The following is a 27,272-nucleotide window of genomic DNA, read 5'->3' as shown; positions in this document are numbered from 1 at the left end:
CCTTCTTCAGGAGAGCACTTGAACATGTCCTCAAGTTCCACTGAATTCAATTATTAGGTAAGTTGAGGGAATCAGTTATAAAGAGAGAATGGGGTGGAACACTGGACAAAGAAAAGCAGGAACTGAATAGCCAAGAAGGACAGGAACAGTGTGAGGGACACAGCCTAAACAAAAACAAAACAAAGCAAAACCAAAGAAAAGGGCCAAAACCCCAGGATTTGAGACTAAATCTGGTGGCCATGTGCCACTGTACTTTGGGTATTGTTGGAATCTGTACCTCACTCTCCAGTAGTTTCAGCACACACAGAGTAGAAAATGTCTTCTGTACTTCTCTTGTGAGTTTCTTCATGACTCTTGCAAAATGATTTATTTTATACAACTTTCCCTAGAAAACTCTTTAAATAAATGTTAGTAACACAACACAAAGCTATGTGTAACTTGAATTAAGTACTTGTGGTTTCATCCAAATTTAAAGACATTAATGTAATATGTATTAACTAAATAGTGAAAAAAACCTAAATAATGGTTACAGGGAAATGCAACAACAATGCATTTGCAAGGACATAATGAATACTCCTGGGGAAAAATCCATGACAATGAATTAAGGATTGATTTGGTTGATTTGCTCCATTTAGCATACCCTGCTCCTATGATAACAAAAGTAAGAGATGCTCACACTATATAATTTACTCAATGAATTTGACTTTCATGTGAATAAAGTAACAATAAATCACGCTGCATGACAGAAAAGAACGCTCAGGCTCATTCCCTCAGCTCTCGCTTTAAGCACCTTGATATACCTCCTTACCAGGCTTTGCCCACAGACACCTCGGACAGGGAACTGAGCAATCCATTAGAGATAAGCTCTTTCCAGACCTTTCTCAGCATACAGACACATGTATTTTTAACAAATTTCAGAATATACTAAGCCAACTTCTTCTCACCACTTGCAGTATCAAACTGACAGCCATTTATTTTCACGTAATTTTTTTCATATCCCAGAGGAGACTAAAGGCTTATATTTTAGAATGCAGCTTATTGACAACAACTTATGGAAATAAAGGCAAGATAAAACATGCATTATGTAAGAACTGATTGAAAAAGATCTGACAGATGCTGTGATATGTGTGGTCACAAGTTTGATAACTAAATATATTCAGAAGCAACAATATTTAGCTAATCTAGGTGAATGTGAAAATTATCAAAGCCCAAGATGCTGATAGGATGCCAGGCTCTTAAAATCACAGGAGAAGAGGCTTCCAGTTAGAGAAATTAAGCAGACTTAACAATTATCCTACTTATGTTACTACATTCACCAACAGTTATAATATTTTCTCAAATTCAGGGATAGAATTTATCACATTTTCTCTCCAAAGGTGGTGTTTATTGCAATCTTATATGATGAAGTTAAAACATAATAAAAAGGTCTTAAAATAATTCCAGCTGCGCCAATTCTCAGACATGGCTTGGAGCCACATGGAGAGGATGGAAACACATCTCAAATACCTCTTTTCCTGTGATGGCCAGGGAATCTGGTAGGGATCTGCTTCTGCATTCCTAAGGCATCCCACCTTCTTGACCTTCAGCTGTCAACGTACAAAGCAGAGCTTACACAGTGTCTCCAAAGCATTGCTGTGTTTTATAGCTCGCAATGAATCACATAACACAGATGTAATGCTGTTTAGAGGAGCTGGAAATTTAGAAAAAACACAAGCACAACTTCCAGCCTGAACTGACAGATGTAATTCATTTCAATAAAAGCAAAGACTGTTATTAAGGAAGATAAATAAAGGAATAAAAGTCAAATGCATGGTAAAAAAAGAGGCTGGTATATAGCAGTAGCAAAAACCATTCAGACAGGCCCAGACTCATGCAAATAATCAGGCCCATTTAACTTCCAACTGGACACCTCTACTCTTACAAAGTCTCTCTTTGGGCCCCATATCAACACCACTATGACACGTAGTCACAAAGCTGGGGTGGAACTCCAGGGATGGTCATGTCCCTGGGGAAAAATAGTCTTCCTATCGCTGGAATTGTGCCCATACAACCCACATAACATTTAGGCCTCTCCAGCTGAGTCCAGTTCCCTTCAGGGTCAAATCTGTAGGCATTCTAACACGTTTATTCAAACTCCATGAACAACGTTACCTGGTGCTAAGGCTTCTTGCATGTATAGGCTCCTCAAACAAGGGGTCCAGAAACACTGTGAAAAACATGTATGAAATTATCTCCTGAACCAGCAACAGAATCACACACCTCTGTCAACTTCAGATCCTGGACAGACTCCTGAAGCAAAACACCTTCTACTATGCTTCAAGGGACCCCACAGGTCTTCTCCTTTGCTATAATGGCCCACTGGCTGTGGTTACTTCACATTACACACAGAGGTTTTTTATGTCAGCTGGGAGCTGATGCCTATATACATGTTGTAAAACAAGCAGAAGACTTTCAACATCTTTTATGGGCAAGTGCTCTAATCATTAGCCTTGTAAAGGAAGGATATAAGAACAACTCCATCTGAAATCATTAAAAAAAAATAACCAAACACCAAAAAAACCCCAGTAGATAAAACACCAGGGAGCCCCAAGTTGTTTGTGTTGTTTTGGCAGGCTCTCCCATGCTGTGAACGACACTTCAGAGTAGCTTTTTGCTCAGCTTCTTGTCATCTGAAAAAGAAAATACTTCAATGCATTTTTAATGAATTTCCTGTAGTTTGAGTTCTCAGTTGAGAAAGTAAAAATCTCCACAGAACAAACAGAAAAAGTCACTTAAGAAAAATAGCCAAAATTGCAATAAATACAGTGAGTACATCTGGACACATTGCCCATCCTAGAATGCCTTTGGCACCTTGCCCCAACAGCTTCACACCTGTTAGGTCTCCAGCAAGTTTCCTTTTACACTATCCGTCAGGGCTGACACATAATTCCCACCCAGAGGCTTTCATCAGCATTAAAGCAGTTCAGCAATACAGGTAAGTACTCTATTTCTCTTAAAGACCCTCCAGCAAATCTGAAAAACAAGCCTTTGATCTATAATTTCTCTAAATTTTGCTGGCTTAATCACATCGACTCACACCTTCATCTTCCCTCCCCTAATAGCAATCAGGGTGTTACCAGTTCCTTCCTGCACTCACACTGGGACTACCCTTCACCTTGTACTTTGAATTTCTCCTCCAGGCTCACTCGGCCGTGCTGAAGTCAATACAACTTCCAGTCTCCCGGTTCCTGTGTTGGCTGCCCTCCTGACATGACAATTGCTGGAATAAGTTGTGAAATGTCACATGAGCTACATCCAACCTTTTCCCAGGTGCTTCTTCACTTATGTCTGGAGCTGTCATCTAGCTGGTTTTCTAGACAATTTTAGTCTTACCATCTCAGACCATTGAACAGGCTGAGTAGGTTTTACCTTTATATACATATCAGGTCAGAGGCTGCTCAGTAGATGAACACTGATATTCAGCATTTGAGACCAAGATCTTTATTCAAGTAACAGCATCCTTAATTGTGTCTTCTCCAGGGTCATTAAAAACGAGCATCTGCATACAAATTTGAGAATATAAATTTGAGACTGATCCCTGCAGAAAGGAAGGAGGAAAAAGGGCAGAAGGCAGTGGTAGGCAAAAATCCAGAACCTGACTCCCACAACTGAGTCCTCCTTAGCTGTGTTTTTTCTCTTAGAAGAAGTACTAAGTAATACATATAAAAGTAGAATATTTTAATGGGAATTGAGAGCACCTATTCCCTGCTCAATCTCAGATATTTCATGGGCCCACAGTAAGACCATTCAGACAGAAAACAAAGGCTCAATTCCCTTAAACTCAGAATGAATATACATATACAACAGAAGTCTCAAGCTTCTAACTACCAGAAATGGATTTAGTGGTCTTAAGAAGCACTAATCACATGCAATACAACAAGAAGAATGAAAAGTTAATTTAGGACGTGTTTTTCACCAGCCCATGTAAAGGGCTGGTCATTTTCCTGATCATTTTCAGCCTGCAGGCTGAATTCCTCTTATACTACCAGCAGCCATAGTTCTAAGTTACATAAAACCTGACCCCAGCATCCACTAAGTCAATGAAAACTCTCTTTGGATGCTAAACAGACCTCATCTATAACCTAACAGCAGAATTCCCCATCTAATCAATGCAAGTGATGTGAGTAAAATGCGAGACGTGGGGTAGGTAGCATTATGCCATGTAACATTAAGTGGCAGCAGCAGCATGTATGACTAGTTTGTGCTACAGGCTTAAAAATGACAGCCACAGAAGCTAGGAGAAAGGGCTGTAGTCTCCCAAATCTATGATCTAGCTGTGATTGTCAAACATAGCAGATTTCTTGGCACCAACATCTGTCCCTGAAGCAAGCAGCAATTACGGCATCTTGCAGCACTATAAGCCATTCTGACAGCTTTCAGCTCAGCCTGCAAAAAGATTTGATGGTCCTGGGCACACTTAGCAAAAGAAATTAGGGTGCCCCTCTCCTGGCCTTGCATGGGCCTACTACTATTACTAAAATGATTTCTCCATACATGCCTCTCTACACATATTTGGTGCAAGCTATAGTTCATCTTTGCTGAAACACAGTCTTTATAAAGTCTATGGCATCTGATGTACGGAAGCTTTGCCAGGCCCAAGCACAGAATAATAGAAAATCACTTTAGGTCATGTAAAGAATTAGAGCAGCTGACAAATGGTTTGTTGGCAGGCAAGGCAAGAATGAAGTTCTCTTAGATTACCTCACAGGAATAAAAAATAAATAAACTAGATAATAAAGTGAGCATTGCTAATCCGTGTATTATTTGTTTCTACTGCTGTGAGAGAGGCAAGGTAATTCATTTAGCTTTTATCTTGTTGACACAGTGAGATACATCATGACCATGATAAATCAGTAGACTGGTGTGCCATCTTAATAAATAACAAAACAGATTAACATTCATCATATTTCTCATGAAACCCATCCCTTTATCTGTTCATATATAAAACATCAGGTTGATGGACTCATTTAGCTAGCATCAATGTTACAGCAATAATTGCAGGAGAATCCATATTAAAGAGGTTTACTGTATTCCTTCCTCTTCCTGCTTCAGGCCACAATTAGAAAGACAACTGTTTAAGAACTCTCACAATTGTATTTTATTTGACATCAGCAATATACACTGGAGTATAATAGGAACAATTTTTTGCACAATCTTTCTTGCAAGATGGATTTATTTTCCAAATACATAGATGTTCATAATACAGGAAGGTAACAGTTAAGCTGCACAATAGCAAAACAAGTTGACAGCTATCAAACCACCTTTTAAGTTTGTTAGTATAGTCAGGTGACCAGCACTGAACATATCATTCAGATAATTTAGTTAACCTGTGATTCTTCAAATCCTCCCAGCCACATTGTTCCATGCAACTAAAATGTGCACCAAGAATAGTGTAAAAGAATTCAACCCAAGGCTTCCCTTGCTTTGATTTCCTTTCAGTTCTTCCCCATGTATGAGCCAATACAAAGGGATAAACATCAGAATTTGGCATGGCACAGGAAATCTTGCAACATGCATTTAGGACAGCCACATATTTCAGAAGTAATAAGTTATTGACAGAGAAGATAGGACTTTCCTATAGTGGGTGTTTAAAAAGCATTTTTACTATGCTTGCTTTAGTGCATATTTTCTGCATGCCACTACTTTTACAGAACACAAAGATAGAAGTACTTCCAAAAGCTTCATTATTTTTCAGTCTTCCTTGCAATATCTAAGCCTAAACCCAGCTGTTTTGATTGCAATGGATGGGGCTTCTCAGGAAAAGAAAAGGTTACAGTAAACTGAGCATCAATAAATACCATCTTCTTTTTTTTTTTTTTACTTCTTTTCAGCTTTAAAACAACGCAAGATATAATATAATTTGTTGTTGTTGTTGTTCCTCAGTTGGTTCCTTGGGTCATAAGCTTTGAATTAGTGCAGAAGTTGGTATCTCCCAGTCTGCCTCTCAACTGTGAATTTGTGTGTAGAAAGAGCGAGAGAAAGGATTTTCCTCATCATTTGTTAGATGGACTGATTTTAACAGCTCACTAAAGTGCCCCAGCAACTTGGAATATCAGAACTGGCAGGACTGGCAGAGTGCAAGGGTAGTAGGTAAAAGTGAGGAGAAAGAGCAACCAAGGCAACTTCTAGGGGCCTTATTTACTTACTACCAGCAAGTAAATGCAGTGCCTGCAGACGGGCTTTTAACATACTGTCACTGCTCTGTATGCTTGCTAGAGATGCAGCACACAGCACAAGCAGGCTGGCAGTGCTAGCAGTCACCCAGAGAATTTAGAAACCTGAAAATCTTTTGTCTGTTCTACAACTGTATTTCAAGCAATCAAAGTTGGTTTATGCCACTGCACTAGCACTGGATCTTGAAACCCACGCAAAAGTCCTCACACACCATACTTTAGGACTCCAACCCTACTCACACTGTGCCTTGCTGCTTGACTGCTGGGGCTTATCTGCCACTGGCATGGATGCACACCCTCTCCCTGCCCAGATTCTGCTGAGTACCCGGTGATGGAGATGGGATGCGTAGAGAGCCCGTGGCTAAAGGGAAGGCATGTGAATCCCACACCATCCCAGAAACTGCTGCTCCCCACCTCGGCCACAAGGCAAGGAAGAAAAGTCAGGGACATATCTTGAACAAACCAGAACAGTAAACAGTGCAAAAGTAGCAGAACATGCCAAAGAGTGGGTTTAGATTTTTCACTTGGGGAGTTTAATACAGCTAATGAGCACCCCTTAAGCCTAATTCAACTCTTACACCTTACCTCAGCAAAATGCCTCAGCTGCTCTTTTCCAGAAGTGGGATACCTTCTCCTGCTGAACAGATTGCTCCATCAGGACAAAATTTACACCTATAAAAACATACTCCTAACTCAGCAAGGCCAGCACTGAGTGCCCTCCTGACTTGGACTAATGAACTGAACCTAAAAATTCCTAGGTCTTCCACAGTTCACCCACGGCATAGCAGAAAGAAAACTTGGAAGTACACAGGGAAGCTGCTTAACTGCGTACTTAGTAAGATCAACTGGGAGTGTGAGGATCAAAGAATGTGTTTTTAACTCACACACCTTTTCTTATCCGATTTCACTATATTTATGCATATGATATCCAGAGAGGAAGTGAGAAGTAGCATTTTAAAACCTCTCCACAGAATTTTCCCACCTTCTGTTTATGCATCGTCTCCACATTCTCCAAAGGAAAAAAAAAAAAAAATACAATTAATGTATTTATGAAATGGCTACTGAATATCCCGTAGCTAAGCATCTTTCTGTTTCAGCTTAACAGAAAACCCACATACATTTGTTTTGCCTTACCTTCTTAAGTGAAATGTCTACAAATAAAATTCACATTTTCAGCACACAGAAAATACTTTTGTATTTAAAATTTTAGAAGTTTTTACTAAATATTCTCCAAATTAGAGATTTTATTTGAAAATGAAAGCTATCTTTGTGAGATAATCATAGAGAGAACTTTGCTTAGAAGTGTTTCCTACCTTCCTGAAGTTTGCAATGGAGCTTATGATTTCTATGCGTGCAGGTGAGGAAACCTCTTTAAAAAAAAAAGTAAGTTAAAAAAATGAGAAGAATTCAGCTTGATTTTCTTCTTCATAATTATGCAACAAAATAGAGCATCAAAGAGAAACCCTCCCTTTCCAATGTTTAAGTTACAGGAGAGATGGTAGGGGCATAATAATTATACCTATGAAAAAGTCAGCGATGCTGTTCTGCCTCACTGGGAAGGTCCGCAAGCTGCTGGCAAGAAACTGTGGGTACATACCAGGCAGCAGCACTAAGCATGTTCTGTTCCATTACCAGACCTGTGCTTGTCATTCCCACCACTCTCCATTTCAAAGCATTTAGCAGATATGCAAGGAGAAGACAACACTGCACCTTGGTGCTCCTTCGGGATGTTCTGCACTGTTACAGTGCAGATGAGCAGTGCTGATCTGAAGGAAGATTTTCATTCTGCCCTATTTTGTACTCCAAAGAAGTATTTTCCATCCCACCCCCACTATTCCAAAGACCCTGTTGCACTACAGGACAGCTTGGATGCACAGCAACATGAAGGCATTCCAGCTGGCAGCAGGAGCTACCTCACACCTTTTCAGTCTTCTAGCCACAGCATCAGAAACCTTAGGAGAGATTAACTGTGCTGATCCTCATGCAGGATTTGCAGTTGGAGTTGAATTCCACATTGCACTCAGCTTGTTCCTAAGCCGCCTACTTGGAAAAGAGTTTAGGGGGCATTTTCATAAGTGGCTTAATCCAATATAAGCTCTGCTCAGCCTCTGAAAGAGGCAGTCACAGTCTCCTTACCCTCTGTTTCTGACCACAGACTCCCATCTTCTCCCACACGAGCAACACAACAGCTCTCATGCACCCACAGTGGGCTACACACACACCTCTGCCTTTTGTGGGATCCACGCTGTGCAAGTGCCAAGTTGTGGACGGACATTTTCAGACACGGAAACTTTAAATGCATCTGCAGCCCACAAGCTGTAGCACTGTCTGATTATTAGCACTGATTATTAGCACTGATTATTAGCACTGATTATCAGAAATGCTCAGCACTAAACAGCTCCCATGAATTTGGGTACAAGAAGGAAGTCTTCAGATTCAGCAGGAAAGCATGATACTTTAAAAAAACTTGTTGTTACTGTAACGAAAGCTTTTTCTTCACCCACATCCCCTCTGATAACTGAATTAAATCGGAGACAGCATTCCCTGTATTTAATCTCTTAAACATAAAGCAAGTTAAATGCTAAACATTTTTAAGTGCTTCATTACTGAAAATGAAATATATGGAGTCCCAGAAAGATTTTTTTTTTAAATGTTACTGTTTACATTTTTGGTTGAGAAATGTTCTAAAACATAGGGAAACAGTAATACTTAATAAAACTCATTCTTTTCCCCTTCCCATTCTGTCTCCTAACTCTTCCTGGCTGAGAATGAAAGTACCATTTTTGAAAACAGCTACAGTGGAACACAAATGTTTATAACAGGACATTAGACACTTTTCTTTATTACTTTCTCATTATACTTGTAATGAAGAAATAATTATTTCTAGGCTGTTTCCTGCCAGATGCAGTTCTAGTACCTCTAACAGGACATATCTTAAAATAACTGCTTGGTAGCAAGAAATTAAATTTTTCATCTATCCTCATGTTTTCCCTTCTCTTCCTTTTCTCTCTCTTCAAAGAACTTCATTGATTTTGGCTCTTTCAAAAATTCTGGCCTGTTTTTTTTTGTTTTGGGGTTTTTTTAGTCCATGATTTGTCATTGATACAATTCACAAAATCACCTTTGTGGAGGAAAAATGACCACAAGGGGTACCGGAGGTTTGAGAAAGTCTGACAGCACCTCTGTTTTAATGACAGTGGAGGTTAAGATGAGAATCCTCAGACTGTGGTTTCACACCAGCTTTAACCCAGCTCAAAGCACCAATCCAGGGTCCTCACCCCCTCCTTTGGACCAGCACTAAGAGGGGAGCCAGATCAGACAGATCCCACTGCTACTAACCAGCCAAAAGGAAACAAGACAAACTCGGGGCTTTAGCTAGACAAGTTATTTCGGACTGCTCCCCCACAAGCACTGAAATATTTGCCACACACAAAGCAAGACAATAGAGAAGAAGGTGAGAGCACTACATCCAGCAGTAATACAGTTTTATGATGGAGTCTTAACAAAAGGCCACAAAAACCCCATCAATTCTGCTCTGTAGTCTCTCTGGTGCAGATTGCTTCAGAAGATGGCAGGATATAAGCCAGCTCCAATTCAGAAGCCTCTCAAAATAAACATACCCTGAGTGCTGCCCTGCCCAATGTGCTTCATCAGCCCTTCAAATAAGGGTTGAGTACTCACGGCCAGGACTTTTCACAAGTGGGTTAATTTTCACCATGAAAGCACTGCTGGTATTGATTTGCAAAGTCAATTACCTATGAAACAAATATTTAAAAGTAATTGCTCAAGAACTCTAGTTATCTGAAACACCTCAAATCTCCACCACTCATCTGGTGATAAGAGAATGTTGCCACAAATTAATAAAAAATTAAATACATACACATACAGAATCACCTATTTATGATTTATGAAAAGTTCATTGACAACCTGGTCCATTCTAACAGAAAAGGAGATTTTCAAGCTTGCAAATATAAAGCATAGTGTGACGTTACTGTCAGTAATAAGGTTAGCCATCTCATATTTCAAAATAACTTTGAAGAAATACTTGTACACGCTCTTTACTGCTGGGTCCTCCGTCCTTGTAGCAGTTTTACTTAGCATGGAGATGAGCCATCAGCACAAGATGATGATGCAAGACAAAGCAGTACTCAACTAAATTTTTCAATTCATTGAGCTCAGAAGTACAGCTGAGTGCTTCATAATGTCATCTGCTTCTTCTACCAAATTCCAGTTAAGTTTTTTCCAAGGATGAAAACATATTCACAAACAATGACTTCCTTAAGTGTTTCTTTATGTCATCAGATCATCCAAAGATTACTATGTCAGTTAACAGCAACCTGGATACAGCACTCACAAAAAACTAAGCAAATGTTGACACAACAGCAAGATGACCAGCAGGAAATAACCCAGATCTTCATGCTAGCTGAAGATTAATTCAGTAATACCATACTTTTCCTCCAGATCTTTTTCTTGAAAATAGTTATATGAAGACAGTAGTAAAAATAAAAAACAAAAAAACCTACCTTACATGGTGTTTTCATCCAGAAGGGTACTCTTTCAATACAGAACTATTAGCAAGTGCATCTTGAGTTTTCCTCCTTAAAATTCAGGGAACTGATATTTTTTCAAGAGATAAATGTATATATGTATCCAGGCTGCAACAGCATTAGTATTTTTAAATGTTAAAACTACACTATTTTTTTTTTTTTTAAACCATTCAAAAATTGATGGGAGTTTGGATGGTTTTCTAAAAAAGGGAATCTCCAAGGCTTTTTTTTTGCTGCTGTTATTTTTGTTTTGAAGAAGCCATCATGCTCTCAATTCCTCTTGCACAAGAAAATGAAAACAGAATTATGACCAAAAAATATAGTCAACTGCAATGGATATTAACTGGTTTTCTTTGAAACCCTTTCCAGTGGAATAATACAAAAAGCATAAGAAAGTCTAAAAGATACATCTAGATGCAGTAAGTTATGGACTAGAAGACAGTACTGTTCAATTCTGAAATAAGTAACTATCACATTTCTAACTCATGTGAAAACAAAGTATGTTTTGCAAATGCTATCAATTTTACAATAATTGCATTTTTCATTCCCTCCAGTTAACACAGAACATAACATTAGCAAAGAGAGATCTTTACAGGGTGCTCTGTACTTCGCACTACTCTCACTTGCTTGGGATGTGGCAAAAATTTACTTTCAGAGTCTGATTTACTCAGAACATGCTGAAACTCTCACCACACTCACATTCTCCAAAATAGCTACATCTTGACTCTGAGGAGAGGTCTACAAAGGAAGATTGCACAAATTAACGCATATCAGACTCTTTCAAAATGGCACATTATTCCTTCCAGTAAACTTCCCATTTAAAGTGCACTGAAGTAAACGAAAAACACATATTGGTGTCAGTGGATACCAGTACAGGTCCTTACAACAATGTAAACTTACCTTGGAAGCCCACAGAGAAAGAAATACAAAAAAATATATATATAAATAAATAATTTTAAAAGATGCTACTGTCATTTAAATTAATTTAAATTTTTTCCTGGATTTTTTTCCCCGAGATTTTTCGGGTTGTTGTCTGGTGGTTAATACTGACCTCCATAATGATATTTGCCCCTCAGATTTCCACTGAATATGAAATTTTGTTTATACAGTTTTGTTCTACCAAATATAAATGGAGGAGCTGTACTGCTTATGCAATATTGCTTTACTCCTGTCAGAGTATGAAGGGAAGCATCTTCTATTCTGCCCACTTAGCACTGACCTGCTGCAAACTTACTGCTGCACAGCCCTACAGTTCTGTAAGACTTCTACAACTTTGATCATCCTTGGCTTGATCGAGATCATCAGCAGATGTTATACTAAACCTAGGCTTCTCAACACTACAGCTGCTTTTTTTCCTAATCTGTTATTCAATACTAGAATTAAATAAAACCAAGGCTGAATTTTTGTCAGCTGTCTGTATTGCATTTCATAACAGTGCTAGCCACACAAACCTTTTCTATTTTAGTGAGGCCAAGCCCTATTGGCAAGTCTCTGGAAGACAAGGTAAAACTCACCAAAATTTCTTTCCTCCTTAATATTCTAAGTCAAGCAAAAGTTATGGAAAGTGTGCAAAGTCCATGATCTACTCTTCTTTCCAAACAGACCTCTTGGAAGCTTTTGGGATTTGGACATACAGTGTGCTATAGCACACTGAAAAACACCCTGCTAGGAAATCTGTAGTATCTATGGGAAAATGTCCCAGATGGCCAGTGTGTGTCTCTAACAAAGCCTGTGTGACATTTCTTCCATTCTGGCCTTCCCTTCACTTCTAATAGCACAAGGAATATAGGAAGTTAGGCTTTGGATAAATTGGATAAATACACACTGCATACCCTGACGTTCTCACATGGCATACAGACAGTGTACTACAGCATTAAGGTACACTGAGGCCAAATGACATAGAGGAGGTACACAATACAGTGGAAGAACACAGAATTCTGGGCATATCAAAAAGCTGAGTTCATCCAGGTTTTTGTGGAAATACTGGTTAAATCCTATTAAATACACGTACTTGCTTTCCCCTTTTTTTTTCGTAAGGTCCATTCTGAATGACAAAGATGATGAGATGTCAAAGGCTCCACTTGAATACCCTGTAATCAATAACTCTTAGCTCCTGTTAACAGAAGAGCTCTAATCGCATTCCTTATTGAACTATTTACCTCTTTCATTCAGTTATTGTTCAGTTTACCTGCCTGATCAAAGAGTAATGTAGAGTGGATAAATAAACAGCTTTAAAAGTCTACTTTTTTCCCCTTCATAGACACATGGGAGAAGAAATGTACTACCAACATCCATTTGATGGAGACAAGTCCATTTTACAGGAGGAAAAACAGATTCCAGTACTTCTGTTGAGCTCTAAGAGCTCACGTCACCGTGAAGGGCTGAGTAAGTTTGCCACCTTTCTCAGCTTCCTTATTTTCACAATTGCAGTGAAACCTGTTAATAGTGGGCTCTCAATTGACTACAAACCACACTTCAGCTCCTGTGAAGGCAATCTTCCTGAACCATGTTTTTAACTGTTTTCTCAAATGACTGCATTAGTGGTCAGGGCTGCATCACTGCAATCTGGGAGTTTTGCTACTGGTAACAATGTCTCCAAGGAAATATCAGGGGAGAGCTATCTCTGTTTCCTTGTAAAGATTTTTGTCATTATATCCAGTTTCCTTTCCTGTTGATAGATGTGAACTTATCTGAAGAGTTTGGTTAGTTTTAAATCACTATGATACTGTCAAAGAAAGATTGTTCAACAAAGCCAATGGGAAAAAAAGAATAAGAAACTAAAAAGAAGAGCTCCTGTAGAGTTCATCTCACTGAAGCTCATTTCTAATAAGCTATTTGGTCATTGAAATGACACCTGCAATGATCTCCCTTAAGATTTTAGTTAGCAGTTTTGAACATTTGGGCCACTATATTTAGCATATTCCTCCTTTTGTGCTTCCGAGTTCTGGTGTCACTGAGTATATTGCAGGCTTTTTATTGTTTTATTGTTTCTGATCATTCAGGGAGATTAAAAATAAGGAAGAACAACTGTTAACAATAAATTCCTATTTACATTGTCCACATGTACTTTGGAAAGGTAATTATGGCAATTTATTCATATGCTGCAACATAAAAATGTAGTACAGTTCAATAAATTAATCCTAGACTCATAATGATTTTTTTTTTAATGTATCTCATTTTGAATGTAGGCATGGAAGTGTTGGAAAGTTCTTCAGAAATACACTGGCAGATTTAAAATAGGTAACTTTTTCTGAGGTATCACTAAAAATTTCTCCCAAAATGGAAGCATAGAAATAAATATTTGGAATCTATTAATTTTTGCAAGCCTTTTTCCTCCTTATAAGCCTTTAAAATGAAACAGAAAGTACAAGTGAATTCAAGCAGCACATTTAGATCAGTCTTTGCCTGAACTAGTGTTGATACCACCGAACAGTGAACTAGAAAAAGCTGATTATAAAATCAGTACACAGGGATGGGTGGAAGGAACAGACAGCTGTTTCTAATGAATCGTTTAAAGCTCTGCCTGTGAGAAAACATCCTTGGTTTTCATCACAGAGGAAAGCAAAGAGTAATTTCAGTAACTTCTGGTGCAAATACTAGGTTCTATACACAGAAGGTCACCTTTCTTCATGCTAGAAGTATTTTATCATTTGTGCAACCATAATCAGTAATTCCCAGAGGTTAAGCTTTGTTACTTCTGGCTTAACCAAATAAATAATCAATCTCTTGCATACTATCTTCTATTCTAACAACTTGTAACAATGTGACCTAATTAGAGAGGAAACAGCTACAGCAACGAGCAGTACATCCAAAGATACAAACTACTGCAGTTAAGACATCTTGTATGGGTGCTCCACTTCCAGTTCTGTGATATGCCACATAATGGTTTTCTAAGGAGTGTTGGCATCTCAGGCATCTTCGAGATGTAAAAGATGAAAAAGGAAAGAACCATACCTGGCCTTTTGAGAGCATCCCTTAAGTAAAAGAAAGACTAAGGCAACTGTTTATATCACTACACTATAATAAGGTTAGGTAAGACATTCCCACTGCATTCTATCATCTACAGTCCAGTATTACACATGCAAGAGCACTAAGGGATCCATACTACACGCTGTAGTATCTCTTGCCATCTCCCAGGTCCCGTAAGTTAAAGGTCAGATTCTCAGCCATGAGCTGGCTAAAAGGCTTGGAGAGACAGAGGCACGGTTGTAGTCTCACCATTATGGGGTCTTTTTACCCTGACTCTTGTCCCAGCATAGTCTAGGGCAGTCTCACACATGCCATCCACTACCCCACCAGCTTGTGGTCTCCACCAGTCCCTTGATCATTATCTGGGCACAGAACCACTCAACACTCACCTGATCTGCCCTGCAGCATAAGACTTTGACAACAGGCTACCAATCTGCTGAAGCTAATCAACTGAAGCTAAGGATTAGTCCAGACCCTTTAAAGGCACAGCCAGATCATAGCTGAGAATCTGGCCTTTGATTTTCACTTGTCACCTGCACAGAAACGCTAACCATTTGCTGAGCCAGATGGATCTGTACAAACATTTCTTGTACTTATTGGCAATATGTTTTCTACCTTTTCTAGTGAAAATAACATTTACGATTAGGATTTCTATCAGGTTTAACTATTCAATTCTTTAATAATGCTGCCCGCTTGCATACTGCAATTTGGTATGAAAAGCACCTATCTATGCCACAGTTTAAAGTAAACAAATGGATTGTAAATTAAGTTTTTTAGCCTGGGATCCACCTAGGGAATCAGCCATCCTTCTCAAAAAGGGTGTCTTTCATTCACTCAGTGACGTGCCCTAGCCACACTCATCCATGCACAGGAAATGAGGCTTTTTTTGCTTAATTTTGAAGCCACTTTCAAGACTACGTTAAAAATTTAACTTGACACAAACATTACGTAAGGAGCATGGGGTGGGGGCAATGGAATATGTGTTTAAAGGAAATCAGGAGTGCAACTGAAAAGTATGGGGGAAACAACCCAAAAACAAACCAAAACCCAAACCTCAAAGCATCCAAAGAAAAAGCAAAGAATTCAAATAAGAAGTTGAACATTGTGGATCTGGTCCTCATCTACTACAATTGATGTAATTTAGGAGTAAATCCACTCAAGCTGGTCAGCAAGGTCAAAGAAGAATCGCCCATTTAAGATCACCTTACCAAACAAGAAAATCCAATTTTGAGAATTGCATCAGATTTCAGATTTTACAAGGTTCACTCATTCTTAGTTTGGTGTGAGAATTTCCCATGTTACAATGCAAAATAATGCTTAGTAAAAATATACGGAGCTCTACAACTCCTTTGCATAACTTTCCCGGAGTTGCACTCTCCCAGGCTGGACTCTCTTTTCTTTTGCCACTGTTCATTTTCTTCCCCCCATTCTGCCAATTTTAAACTAGCAGGGAAAGTCCTTCCCCAGCAAGCACTGTCAAAATATTCAGGACATAGACCTCGCACTCAGAGAATGCAGTGCTGTGTCCAGACAGCAGTGCTGGGTGCCTCAGGGATTTGTAATAGCCAACATCCATATTCCTAGCAGTCAGATGTGTTCCACTGCACAGCTGTGCACCTCTACCTCTGATGTTTTTCAGGTGCATGTTCCTCCCAAAAGCAAGTTCTGTGCAGCCAGAGTAGTTTGTCTCAAGCGAGTGTTGGTTCATTGCTGGCTGAATGGAGGAAGACCCATTACTGTTACCCAATACTCTGCTAAGAGTTAACTAATTATCCCCAATAACTCCAGCCTTTAGAATGGGAAAGTAGCACACAGCTTTTATAAATAAGAATTACTGACCTTTTTAAATAGTTTCAAAAGAAGAAACTCTGCATCAAATGTGAGTATAATTTAGGAACTACTACATAGCAGCAAAACTACATTAGACTTTCTGATTTTTCCATGGTGTCCTTGGATAGATACACCACCCAGTAGACCATGTTAAATGCTCCGAAGGTAACAGGAAATAAAATGCGTGCATATTTGTCTATCTTACTCGTGCCAGAGTGGGAGGCAGGGGGAGGAGGTGGTGTGACAGCAGATGGCTTTGCAGATGCTCCTAAAGTGTTAGGTGTGGTGGTCTGAATCTGCTCCAGTCTAGATCCAAGCAAGTGCTGAATGGAAGGGGATCCAGCTGTGGCATGCTGGGATACAAATCCAGTTAAAATGGGGGTAGAAGGAGGAGCTGGAGGGGTAGCTCTTGCAGAAGATAATGTCTCCGATGCATTGATTCGTGTGAAAGGGTTGGGACTTGATGCAGAAAGGGAGTGGGGTGCAATGTCAGAAGACCCCTGAGCTACAGAGGGAGGCTGGACAGAGCTGTGCCTTGTGTCAATTCGGCTCCCACCATCAGCTTCAGACTGTACTGTGGCATTCGTTCTTTTCCTCACATTTGAATTGGCATCTGTACTCTGCAAAGTTACAAAAAAAATGCTAGTCATTCTTCAAATAAACACTCAGAAAAAAGCAGTGGAAACTATAATCACGCACTATCGGAGCAATACTCACAAATATAACCAGTAACTTGATCCTGAAGCACAAAGATACCGAAAACTCATGAAAATAGATTTAATAGCATATAAAGTGACAAATGAGTTCCTTTTACCTGTGGCTGGAATACCAGAGTGAAGACATCTAAATGCATCACGCCCCATGTGATGCAGTACCTATACAAACTGAATACCATGAAGCTAAGGATTCTCAGGTTAGAGTGACAGCTTTTTCCAGGCTCAAGCTCAAAACAAGATTCTCTGATGTCTACCTATTTCTCTGATCATATAAAAACATTCTAGATGCAACTTACCAGCCATGAAGGTTTATTTATGCTTTATATCCCCAGAAAAATAACTACCATATACTAGGAACTCTAGTCTTCTACAGAAGAGGCTGTTAAAATGCAAGTATTTACCAAACCAAGTTACCCCATTGCTACTCTTTCAGAAATAAAGCCAGTGCTTTTTCACATCAACCATAGGCAATAAATTCCCCAGGCACAATTGAACCAGGGAATAAATTAGTCTTTCACCAACTACTCCTCTCCATTCATTAAGAGAGTGGTGAATTCTCCATCTCTTGGTGTCTTCAGGCAAGTCTGGATGTCTTTCTGAAAGATATTCTTCAACCAAATAGTACTTATTAGGCTGCATGAGAAACTGAAATACAGATAAGGAAGGACAGGAATAGGAAATACATCAGAGTTTAATATTCTACTGACTTTTGGGAGCGTGACTCGGCCTCTGCCTTTCTCCTCTGCACTTAAGAGGAAGACTAACATCTCCTGAACTTCCTTCTGGAAAAGTACCTAAGGAATTCTGACCTTCAGTCCTGCACCTAAACATGATGTAAAACATATAATACTTTAGATATAATATGTGAATATTTTTTAATTAAGAAACTAACTGCTTTCCAGAAGACAAAGACTTGAGGACAGATAGGGTACACAGGTCTAAATACAGACAGGCCCAAACAACCACTTGTTATATATTAAAAATCCTATGTTTTATGCCCCTCTGATGATACCATTCCCAAGCATTGCCCTGTACCATACCAACTGTGCCTTTGGCTCCCCTTCCCTGCAGCCTTTCCAGAGAACCCTGCCAAAGCTCACAGCACAAATCAAAGGGAGAGAAAGCAGGCAGCGATGTCTTCTCTCCTTCGTCCAACAGCGGTTCTCTCCAGCCAAGTGACAGAGCAGTAACAGAGAGCAGGTTAAGTGTTATTCAAGTACTAGTAGCACCTTGAGTAGTGACAAGAGTGACACTGTGTCTGTCTACTACATCAGTTGTGCTTCACTGTTCTGCTCAAGAAAACAGAGAAATTGAAGCTGAAAAGAAATCTAAAAAAATAATTAAAAAAAAAAACCAAATCACTTGATAGTATTTCCATCATGGCCAGAATGCTGGTTCCTAATCCTGTTAATTGCAGTACAAATCTGTCACTGGCAATACTCTTGGCCTGAATTTATCTGAAACTGTCACAGCTTTATGCCTGTTCATGGCTGATGCATTTTCCAGCTCACAGTTGATATACCAAAGAATCCCTCTTAAATTTCAGCTTTCCTTCCTGCATAGAAGCATGTCAATCCCCATTATTTACTCTTCTGCATCTGCAATCCAAAGAAGCAGAGGACTGAAAGAAACACCAGAAGAGACTGGATATTCCTGAAAAAAACACTAATTTTACTGTTTGATAGAGAAGCCCGAGTCATTTTTTGGGAAGTGCAGAAGTACACACGGGTGTGCAGTTAGGATACTTTCACACTAGGGTTGTCAATGACCCAGGAAGAGTAAAGCTGTTTTCAAGACTGCGAAATTGAAGTGATAATGTACAATCAGGACAGAGGTACACTTACTAGAGACTTGGTAATATCTGATGGAGTGCTGCACGTCACTTGAAGGCTTGCAAAGCTAAGCAGATGGAAGTCATTAATGTTCACTGCCCAAAACAACAGCTCTGTGCTCTCAAGAAGCTGGCACTAATCAATGAGAGGAGGTGAGTTTTATCTTCTTCATGTGGATCCTTGGACAACCTGGCTTTGCTCAAGTATGAGTCACCCACTGCAAAGCTCTCAAGCAGTGCCTGGGGAGCAAAAATCCACAGGCTGGGACAGGGGGTGCAAAGTAGATCTGCACTGGAATTAAGACATGTCTCGCTTCCTTCCTGTTCTCTGCCTACATTAGACAAGTGGCTTAGAAGTGCTGCTGCTGGAGAATAGAATTACCACATCTTCAGTCACTCCATGTGCAACCATAAAGAATGGTCCAAAGAGCAAAACAATAAATTAAGTGCAATTAATTTACAGAGACACCATTCTATGTTCTTGCTCACTTGTACTGTCACATGTTTTCAGCAACCATCTCAGTATACTTCCCTTTTGTGCACCATCCACTACAGACACAGGTAAAAGAGAGACAGGTAACAGTCAGGCTCCTCACATTCCAGTCATCTCCATTTCTTTTGTAGGAACTTGTTTCCATCAATATATTTGCACAATACCTTATCTTCTCCCACTTCAACTGTCATCTAAATGACCCAACCAGACCTGTTGCTATTGGATTTACTACTTATTTTCCATTACAGTCTCTAACCTGGAATAAAATTATCTATACTTTTTCAAATAGTCAAAATGTGTATCTGTGTAAAAGCCTACTGGGCATTCGCCTTATTGTTACTGACACAGAAAACTTCCAATACTTCAGAAACTTCAAGTTTAGAGAGAAACACAGTTTGCTCATAACATACACATAAATGTACACATAAAGCTCAAACAGATAACATTGTAAGATCACAAAATAACACAGCATAACAAGCACCAAAAATATGGGCACATTTTTTTTAATTCTCTGGGAACCACCTTCCAGTCACTCAGAGCATAGAAATCAGAAGTGGCACTTCTAACAAGCTCCACAGATGAAGTATCACAGAAAATCAGTTGTTCTTGCACAATGTCATTGTAATAGTTTGGATTTGTGTTCTTGAGTTGAACCTTGTTCTTGAAATGTACTGAAACAAGCATGCTCCATGGAGCACCAGGTCCACACCCCATCAAAGCTGAGCACAATGCACACTCCTTGCCAGGGTGGCCTCACCAGAACATTGACCATCATGACCCCCATTTATCCTTTCTTTGCACTTGTTTTACTCAAAGTAATATCATGACAATAGCTCATTCTCCTCATTCAAAGCACTCAGGTATCCCTCCTTGTTGAGCTGTCCAGTTGAAAAGTTTCTAGCAAAAATTCTTATTACTGGTTGTATACATAGGGCCCTGACATATTTCTCTGTTCAAAGTAACAAAGATAACTCACTTCTTTCTACATTAGTCTATTTCTCCTCTGTACAGAAGCTGTCTCACGACTCTACATCATCTGAAGATTAGTGCCAAGCTCACTAATAAAAATATCGAACAAGTCTGATTCTGTGGTGAGCCTTAATGAACCAAATTCTGTTGTAAAACACAGTACAATACAACATTCAGTTTGTATTAAGAAAGCATTTCACATACATTTCAGCTATGGTATATACCCCTAGTAAAAGGATAATACAACAATGATAATCTGACAAACAAAAGTATAAACGTATGCAAAGCACTTGCTACCTCCCAAAATTATTTCACTTAACCTTTTTTAAAACAACAGCAAGAAACACAAACCTACTTTAATTTGGAAGCACTTTTTAATTTGGAAGCACTGATTAGGTTTGCATGGCAAGGTTTGCATGGCAGAGGGGCCACAGGGGTGGCTTCTGCGAGAAGCTGCCAGAAACTTCCCCAGTGTCTGACAAACATACACCTGCAGCCCATGGAGGTCCTCCATGCTGGAGTGTGGAGCAGCCTGTTTTTGCAGGACCGCACTCCGTGGAAGGGACCCACACTGCAGCAGCTCATGAAGAACTGCAGAGCCTGGGAAGGACTCACACTGGAAAAGTTCAAGGAGGACTGTCTCCCCCAGGAGGGACCTCACACTGGAGCACGAGTGTGAAGACTCTTCTCCCTGAGGAAGAAAGAGTGGCAGAGGTGACTTGTAATAAACTGACTGTAACTACCATTTCCCATCCCCCTGAACCACTGTAGGGCAGAAGATATTAATTCAGGAGTAAAATTAAGCACAGGAAGAAGGCTGCAGGGAAGATGTTTTAAGATTTAGTTTTATTTTCTCATTACCCTACTCTGCTTTGACTAGTAATAAATTAAACTAATTTTCCCCAAGTTGAGTCTGTTTTGCCCATGATGGTAATTGGCAAGTGATCTCTCCCTGTCCTTATCTTGACCCGTGAACATTTTATTTTCTCTACCCTGTGCAGTTTAGGAGAGGAGCAATAAAGCAACTTTGGTGGGCACTGGTGTTCAGCCAGGGTCAACCCATCACAGGCACAAAAACAAGAAATATAACATGAAGATCAAACAAAAGACAAATGAAAATGCAAGCCAAGAAAGGCAGGGATTATCCAAGTAATGATTCTTTTATGAGGGCAAGTCAGGAAACCACTCAATTGTCCTGAGCCAACAGGACTGCCGTGCTAGTCCAGACGGGGCTCCACAGGAAATGCCGAGTGCACATTTTTTACATTCTCACTCTAGACTGAGAAAGATTCTGATTTTCTGGAGACATTTCAGTAAGACTTTTGGGAGACATTAAAATTGTGTAGCTCAGGAATGCAAAATGGGAGCCTGAAAAATACCATAACATCCAGTCTATTACACAATGCAGAGCCAGGCTTAACAGGTCTGATAAAGACTGCCTTTCTACAAAAAAACCAAATTCTACTTACATAAATGATGCCTCACCCTTCCTTTGAAATAGCCTATCCATCTGACAGGTCCAACCAGTTGGTCCAACCAATTCCACACAAACCAGAAACTCTTATCATAACCACCACCAAACCAAAGTTGTAAGTACTTTGCTCTGATATATCCTCCTTCAAGAGGAAACCTTCTTGCTATTGTCCTGTCAGGAGAATTCAGGCTCTGAACCTTTACTGGCAGAAACACTATGGATGAGTTTCAAAATTTTGAGTGATTTGAACACACGATTCCTGTCCATGCAGAAACAAAGTTCTCAAGGGCTCTGATAATAATCTAAGAATATATACATTGTCCTAATTGTAAGACACCTTCATTGGCTAAAGCTCTGTGGTTGGCTGGGGTACTCTAATGCCTATTTTATTTTTAACAGCCAAGATTGGCAACAGTGAAAACTAAATTCCAGCCTCGATGGGAGTTGAAATATTTATCACCAAAACTTTGATCATGCCAGAGGTAGATAGGTGAGTATAGTAAAGCCAAGGAATTGACCAAATATGGGAAAACGTGGAATACAGTCTTTTTCAGGAGAGATTGATAAGCACTCCTCCTTTCTAGCCAACTGAATAATTCATTAGTAAATACAACTATGACAATCACTCCTCCTTTCCAGTGAAATGAATAATTCATTAGTAAATACAACTAAAAAAAGAAAAGAAAACCAAAAATGTTCTCAGTGAAAGAGGTTTAGAAAACTCCCATCCTATGCATAAGCATACTTCACTGAGGAGGAAGGAGGCTGTAGGATAGGTTCAGGTTCAGGCAGACAAATTTTGTCACATAGAATGCACTATGCCAAAAGCCTTTGAAGTATTTACTGCTTTAAAAGGCATAGAGATTTTGCTTTAATTTTAAGTATCACTGCTATTTCTCATGGGTTTTATCTTTAAAAGAACTAAATTAGGGAAAGAACCATTGAGTACAAATTCTTCCTATATATAATGTCCTGATGCAAGATGCCCTTTTGCTAGTACTAGAACAGAAAGTCCATTTCACTTGGAATGAAGACAGGACATCTAAACCAGCCTTCTTAAAAGTGTGTGTAAAATGCGGTAATTAATGCTGTATCCTTCCCTTGACCAGTGGATTCACATGCAATTAACCATGAATAAGACAATGAAAGATGCTGTTAGCATAGGTCAGGATAAATCTATACAATTTATTTTTAATTACTGTGGCAGATTTGTGGAGTAAGTCTGATGGTCAGCTCCTATGACAGAATGTACAGAACAAACAAAAAAACCCCTACAATAAATCTATTGCCAAAAATCAACTCATACATCATTTGCTTTTCTATTTAAGCTCAACTTTGATGGATACTGCTGTTTACTACAGTACTAAAATGATGCACAAATATGAGTCGATCGACACTCTTCAATATTTAACATGGTTTGTACACCATAAACAGCTGCTCACATAATGTGGAAATTCTGAAACTATTTCTAAGTCTATGTAAGCCTCAACTTGAGCCAAAAAAAATAAAGTACTGGATTGTTTTGTATGTATTACCAGTTTTTGACAAGCAAGGCAATTTTGCACTTCAATGAAGTCAAGATTGCAAATTTAGCATGAACTGAAGTAGCGTGCAGCAGCTGAGCTGAGGTTCAAGGGAAGGGGATCATCAGCACAGCAATATGCAGTACTGAACTGACAAACTTAGTCATCTTGTTATAGAACAAAGAGAGCTGGTAACAACCACGCCACATATTTCCTATGATAAGGCCAACCTAGAATCTGTAAAACAAACAAGAACATAATTTACAAGTCACAAGCCAAGTCCTGGGAAGAATGCAGCAATGGTAAAAGTGATTAGCAGGGACTCAGGGAACTTAATCCTTAGGACTGTATTTAAAAACAAAAGCAGTGAGAACACTGCAAGCTGTGAGAAATTCTTGTGTTGGTACAGCACTGTACAGTCAGCTGTTTCACACAACTCAAGAGCATCTTCCTATAGCCTGTTAGTGCTCTACAGAGCAGCTTTATATCAGTCTCTGCAATTTTAAATTTCTTCACAGTTTTTATGATGGACACATCCTTTTGAGATGTGAAACTAAAATAAGCAGCTCTTACTGCCTGAGCTAACAGAGTATCAGTAGTACTCCGCATGGAAAATCCCCTTCTTAGGCCCTCTGATCACTAGGAAGCACAGCCATCATCAACTCCTGAAAAACAGGCACACATTAAAACTAGAACCATATATTGGCAATACAATTCAGATGTATTCTTCTAATCTGCCTCAGCACTCTTTGGAAAACAGCTCAGCAGTTGTGGGGTTGGATATACAGACACTTCTGAAGACCTGCATCAGCCTCACCCTATGACAGAGCTTCACAGCGTCACTGTGCAAGATCCCAGGGCTGCTTTTGCACTGTTTGTTTACTCAAGTGGAGAGTTCACTGCTGCAGATCAATACATTTTCTAGTTCACAACAGATCTTTGCCACAGGATATCACTAAAATGGTACCTCTCTCTGGGACTGAGGTAGTACAATATTTAAAGCAGTAGCTTCTCTTTCCCAGGGATAAATGCACAACAGAATTTACAAGTCACAACACCACCATCTGGTACCAGTGCTAGTGGGAGAGAGAGCTAACACACTGACATCTAGCAAGCAGCTGTCAAAGCTGGAGAGAAATGCCCCGGGTAGGATCACAGCCTAGATTTCATGCCTTTGCAGAAGGAGCCACCCAACTGCATCCAGCGCTTCCAGCTCTGAGCTCCTTCCTGAGGTGAGACAGCTAAGTCACACTGCAAAAAGACACTCACAAAAAGACTCTGTCGTCCTCTACTGTAACCCAGCAACCAGGATGGGTACATGGGTTTGGTAATAGACCACTTCTCAAATCTGCCCTGACTTTCACAGGGATATCAACACAGGCTTTTCACATCTCAAGCACTTCCCCACCAAGCCACTGGATATTCTAAGACAAGTGGTCATCCTTCCTTGTTATACATGTTGCATTCTCCACACTTCAATCTTGCCCTCCCATCACAGTGCATGCACAGTCAAGCTGGCTCCATAATCAATTCCTCTCCTTCTCCCTGGCCCCATATAAATTATTTAACATAACAAGAGCAGCTTCAATAGGAACTTAACATGCCAAGGACTACCTAGCAGTCTGGCTACTAATCTAATCCTCCAATATTGAAAAGGCAGGACTCAAGTCTGCTCAGATTCCCATGTGGGATTTGTGGGAGGCTGTATCTTATAGGCATGCTGGCCACTGAATTGAAACAGGGTAGGTATACACCTAAGATGCATGGCAAACACTTAAGAAGCAGCAAGTCAGTAATGCACATGCCCACCCAGGGAAATTTAGTAATTAAGCCCTTCAGGTGTCTAATAACCATTTTGCATACTTAAAAAAATAAAACCCGAACACAAAACCAACCAGTCAAAAAAAAAAAAAAGATTTCCTGAAAAGGGCAACACAGTCAAAGCAGTTTTAAAACGGCAAAGAATTTTAATTGTTCATTAAAATAATCAGGCATGTAACAATGAGGTGTTAGTAGAATGAAATTAAAAGTGAACAGTCAATAAACATCTTTATGCTTTTCTGTTAATTTTCCAAGAATACAATTAGAGTCTTTCATGACAGCACTACTAAAACTTCCATGAGACACCGGTAAATTAATACTTAGGAGAGTCAGTAATGTGTTATATGACAGCATGGGCTTCCCAAACTGGGAGAACTCAATTAATCCAAACAAAAATTCATGAAAAATTGGAAGGCTTAAAGCAACCAAAAGTCTGACATTACTTACTGTTTAGCTGCAACAACGAAATTGTTTGTATGATAATTTAGTAATATTTTCCTATTAAAATCTACCATAGTGGTTTTTATCCTTACCAATCCTTCCTAAGAAAACAGTCTGTTCTTCTGGGAGGACACTGTATATAACCTGCCAAATCCACACTATTTGACATTTATCAGGGAAAGCAGCATGTTGTCATCAGTGTAACTAATGCTGCTTGTCCCAGATCCCACTGAGTCACCATATTGACCTGCTGCGAGCAAAAGCAAAACTTGGAGGAGAAATCTACCCCAGTTTACTACTGTGTTGTAGAGCCAGTCAATCCGAATTTTACTGCAATAATACTAGAGATTTTGGGTTGCCTTACAGAGCCCTGGAATATGACCAAGTAAAAGCTCCACCTGCCACAAAACACAATGAATTCTATGTCATAGCTCTAGCAGTGCAGAGAGCAGTGCAAATTATTTGGAAAGGAAAAACAAAGGGGAGATAAGTTTTAAGAGCCAGTCCACTATCCACTTTGCTCATTTTGCAATCTGAATCATGTAATGGGAGGGGAAAAGAGGTAAGAAGAGCACTCCATTCTATGTTCTACCACTAGACGTGCCTAAAAGTGCACTAAGTAGATGAAAAGTAAATTTGAGGTTATTAAAGAAACATAAATTACAAGAAACTTTTTTTAATAAATGGATGCCAAATTTATGCCAAATAAACACATCCATCTGTATGCTGCCTAAAAGCCTTACACATGCAAACATATATATGTATGTATATGTATTAAATGTAAGTATGCATGTATATGGTTCTTAAGCACTGGTGTGCACAATTCTTAAAGCTTTATATATTAAAATTCTTAAAGCTATATAAATATACTACGACAAAAATAAAAGAACTGAAAACATAACTGTGGTGGGGAATAAATCTATTAGCCTAAATTATGTCCTAATGAACTGTGGTGGTTATTTGTGTAACATCTCTGAAAGGAAGAAGAATGGCTGATTAGGAACCAAAGACCTTTGCTATTTTCTGGATCTTTCAATTTTCATTGACCTTAAAGCTGTAGTTAAATTTGCTTTAGTAGTTTGCTGAAAATGCCTGGAACACTCATTGCCCTGTAGATCTTCCCAAGCAGCTCAAAGCTTATTTCTTCTGATTCCAATTTTCCCAGTATAAAAGTAAAGCCAGCCAGAAATCTCACACACAGCTGTGAACCCCAAATGCAATTTGGTGTCATTGGATGCACCAGTATTGAAAACTTTGGGAAACAAAACTAAAATTTAAATATAAACACATTAAAAGGTTTAAGCAGAAAATATGAAGAGTCTTGTGTTCAAAGATATCACTTAATACTAAGCATTGCAGGGAAAACTATAAACTCCCCAACAATTTGCAGTGTAAGGGTTGATGCTGAACAATCTCAAAATTTTACCCTTGTCACCATAAAGAATT

At 39.3% G+C, this 27,272-nt stretch overlaps 1 protein-coding gene across 1 annotated transcript in view; it reads right to left on the bottom strand.

The window, feature by feature from the left end:
* Positions 1–8,877: 8,877 nt before the first annotated feature.
* The window catches only part of GABRA4 (gamma-aminobutyric acid type A receptor subunit alpha4), a 45,257-nt gene continuing 26,862 nt past the window's right edge, over positions 8,878–27,272 (bottom strand). The window contains exon 9 of the mRNA XM_042053014.1: positions 8,878–17,178. Within this exon, the coding sequence (XP_041908948.1) occupies positions 16,645–17,178 (534 nt within the window). The 3' untranslated portion in view covers positions 8,878–16,644. The remainder of the gene's footprint in view (positions 17,179–27,272) is intronic.

This window comes from Corvus kubaryi, unplaced genomic scaffold (assembly GCF_017639235.1).
Source record: "Corvus kubaryi isolate FWS band 111438036 unplaced genomic scaffold, C.kubaryi_AGA036_p1.0 split1-131, whole genome shotgun sequence".
Lineage (NCBI taxonomy): Eukaryota > Metazoa > Chordata > Aves > Passeriformes > Corvidae > Corvus > Corvus kubaryi.
Note: the sequence above shows the minus strand (reverse complement) of the source record. Positions and strands in the feature narration are given on the sequence as shown.